Here is a 3507-nt window from a genome sequence, read left to right as displayed (position 1 = left end):
TAATCAACGGATATCATGCCGAAATGAAGAGATCGGCAAGAGAGGCAGATGCTTTGTTTCAGGGGTGGGTGGACGAACATCGGCAAAAGAGACTTAATGGAAGCATCAGCCCAGAGGATCAAGACTTCATTGATGTGATGATGGGTGCACTGGAGGAGACCAGTGGCCATTATGGCCGTGACCTTGATCGTGTCATCAAGGCGACTTGCTTGGTATGCCCCTAAATCTAACACTTGATTCACTAAAATGAATCGAAACTGCATACTCAATTAGTTTGATGTCATCATTCTTCTTTTTTTCTTTTTTGCCTTTTGAGGTCATGATATAATTGTTGCAATTGCAGATATCTAAATATGCAGACAATCGTTCTAATACTACCTTAAATTTTCCTCTCTGAACTGCATAATCAATTAGTTCAATGTCATGGTTCTTTTGAATAAGCATGAGTGATTAAATGAAAAAAAGCAGTTCATAAGAGCCCATACCTAGAGCTAACATCATACACCCCAACTGAGACACGGTAGAATAGGCTAAAGAACATCACTGATTATTGTCCATTAGCTAGAAAGAGCTATATTAAGGAAGGTTGCTTAACAAAATTTTAGGCAATTGCTAGCTGTGATAAGAGGATGAACACATAAAAGCACTGCTGGTACATAGTTCTTGTATGTAATTGCCAATTGCTCACCCCGCATAATGTTTGATGCAGAGTATGATTCTGGGTGGCAACGACACGACAGTGGCCACTCTGACATGGGCGCTCACACTACTACTGAACAACCGCCAGGTGCTAAAGAAAGCACAAGATGAGTTGGACATCCACGTGGGCAAGCAGCGCCAAGTGAACGAATCAGATATTAAGAACCTTGTGTACTTGCAGGCCATTGTGAAGGAAACATTAAGGTTACATCCTGCCCTGCCCCTGTCCGTGCATCGCGAAGCCATGGAGGATTGCACCATTGCCGGCTTCAACATTCCAGCCGGCACACGCCTGCTGGTTAACCTCTGGAAGCTGCAGCGTGACCCAGACATTTGGTCCAACCCCTTGGAGTTCCGGCCAGAGAGGTTCTGCATGGACCAAAAAGATTTTGATGTTAGGGGTCACCATTTTGAATTGATTCCATTTGGGGCAGGCCGGAGGATTTGCCCCGGGATCACTTTTGCTCTCCAGGTCTTGCACTTGACTCTGGCCAGGCTCCTTCATGGGTTTGAATTGGGAACCGTCTCGGACATGAAGGTTGATATGACTGAGAGCCCGGGGCTGACTGTTCCAAAAGCAACTCCATTGGAGGTGCTCCTCACCCCAAAACTGCCTTCCATGCTTTATAACTGTTGAGCAGCATCCAAATAGGGCCAAATTTGTTGTTTCTCTACAGCATACTAGTACCTGCACAAAGAACTTGAATAACAGTCTGTCAACAGCTTATCATATCAAGCTTGTATTCTACCATGGTCTCAGCTGAATAATAGCCCGCTTTTCTTACATATTTAGCCTTCCGTTTAGCTTGATTGTTAAATTCAATGTGTTCCCCACCTAGTGGGGATAAAACTTATGATTGTGTTGTTATTCTATTTTAATACAATGTGTTGTATAACACGACTTGGGTGAAAGTGAGACCCATTGCTGGTTAATTCAAGAAACCTTGGATGAATGTAACCAGCATCTATGGATACACTTTACATGGTTAGAGCACAAAAATTACAAATCACTAGCAGGTTGATTGTCCTATTTTTAAGACTTGGACAATATTTAGATAAACTTGAGAGTTTGCTTATTAGAAGTATAAGCGTCTTACAACTCGCATTCTTAATGTGCTGCAAAAATTTATGAAGTTTATGGATCAGTTTGCATGAAGCCAATGATGAGAAGAGAGATATCTGCATCTCTGCTGTGAAGTTGCTCATATTCAATTGACTGGCCTCTTGGATTTGGTAAAATTTAAGCAAATGCATGCTGTGAATATCATAAATTCCAGAAAGTATCGACCACATTGCATGTTTGCCAGTGCCCTTGCCCTCAAAGCATGTTGTTAGTGCTGGCATCGGTCAGCTGCGTAACACGCTGCCGTGGAAAAAACCCAGATAAACAACGTGAACCACCCCCCCCCCCCCCCCCCCCCCATCCAATTAAACCTTGTGACTGAATTATCTTTAATAAAATACTAACTATATTATATAAATAAATTAAAGTCTACATTAAGGGTTAAGGGATGGTAGTTCTTATTGATCAAATGATCACACAATATTCAAAATGCATCGCCAACAACATTAGTATCTGATATATCCTGCAAATATTAGAAAACAGACATGGGTCAAATTTATGAATATGGGTCAAATACAACAAACAAAATGGCCCAGATAAACAAAGTGAGAGAAGCAAAATAGGATAGCAACAAGTGGAGTCGAAAGCCTTTCAATTTCTAATCAAAAGTCTCTCGGTTCAAGCCCCAAGCCACACCAAGTGGCCACCACAGAGAGCCTCTCAGTTGTGGGCGATGTTATAATTGTATAGCAATGGCACTACAACTCAAGAGAGGGGGTGAATTGGGTGTTTAGAAATTTTAAAATTTTTTGGGGAGATTTTGAAAACTAAACAATAAAATAATAAAGCACAACAAAAATAAATGCAAAAGGGACACAATAATATGTAGTAGTTCGGCTAAACCAAACATAATTCACTACCTTAACTCCTCACTAATAATTTTCAAATCAATCTACTAAACCTCTTTCCAAACCCGATAGGCCCTCTAGCATAAATCGCTAAGAAATACAAATCTCTTACTTATACACAAGTAAGCCCTCTAGCTCAAACTACTAAGAATTACAATCTCTTACTAACACCCGGTAGGCCCTCTAGTTCACAAGCTAAGAAATATAAGAAATGTATAGAAAATAAAGTCTAAGGGATGAATCTCTTAATTACAAAATCTCTCAATAATAAACACAAGTCTTGAACAAAATGATACAAATTATAGTCAAATCCTTTTAAGAGAAAAATGAAAGTACAAGTATAATGAAGAAGTAAAAATACAAATATTAGCTCAAATGAATTTATTCTTACTTCTTGGTTGTCTTAAGAGCATCTTTGAATGGTATTTATAGGCATCCCAAGAGTTTCAAAAGAAACTAACCATTTTTATAGCCATTACTGTTCACAACGGTCGAGTTATTGTTTACTATTCACTATGCACTATAGCAAATGGTAAAAGATATTTTAAATAAATTTTTGCATATTTTAACCAAATAAAATACAATATTCCAAATGCCATTAAAAATTATTACAAGATTTTTGGCATTGGATTGCATGATAAAATTGAATTTCATTTTGGTGCTTAATAGAACATATAAAAGTAATTTGGAACATCAAGTTAATAACCATTAACAAAATAATTTCATCATCAAAATACAATTGTTTTCCATCATCAAAACCATATCAAATAGAAAACATCAGCCGAAAGTCTCTCGGTTCCTGGTGTCCCAACACTTCTTCAAGCCCTTGAGCCTAAT

The 3507-nt window shown here is 38.6% G+C and overlaps 1 protein-coding gene across 1 annotated transcript; it reads left to right on the top strand.

The window, feature by feature from the left end:
• LOC127792833 (cytochrome P450 CYP82D47-like) lies at positions 1-1611 on the top strand (the record flags this gene model as incomplete). The annotated part of the gene is given in 2 exon segments (XM_052323443.1): positions 1-212; positions 710-1611. Coding segments are annotated over 2 exon segments (839 nt in total), but the record flags the coding sequence as incomplete, so codon positions are not given.
• Positions 1612-3507: the final 1896 nt, after the last annotated feature.

Source organism: Diospyros lotus, unplaced genomic scaffold, assembly GCF_014633365.1.
Source record: "Diospyros lotus cultivar Yz01 unplaced genomic scaffold, ASM1463336v1 superscaf1, whole genome shotgun sequence".
Lineage (NCBI taxonomy): Eukaryota > Viridiplantae > Streptophyta > Magnoliopsida > Ericales > Ebenaceae > Diospyros > Diospyros lotus.
Note: the sequence above shows the minus strand (reverse complement) of the source record. Positions and strands in the feature narration are given on the sequence as shown.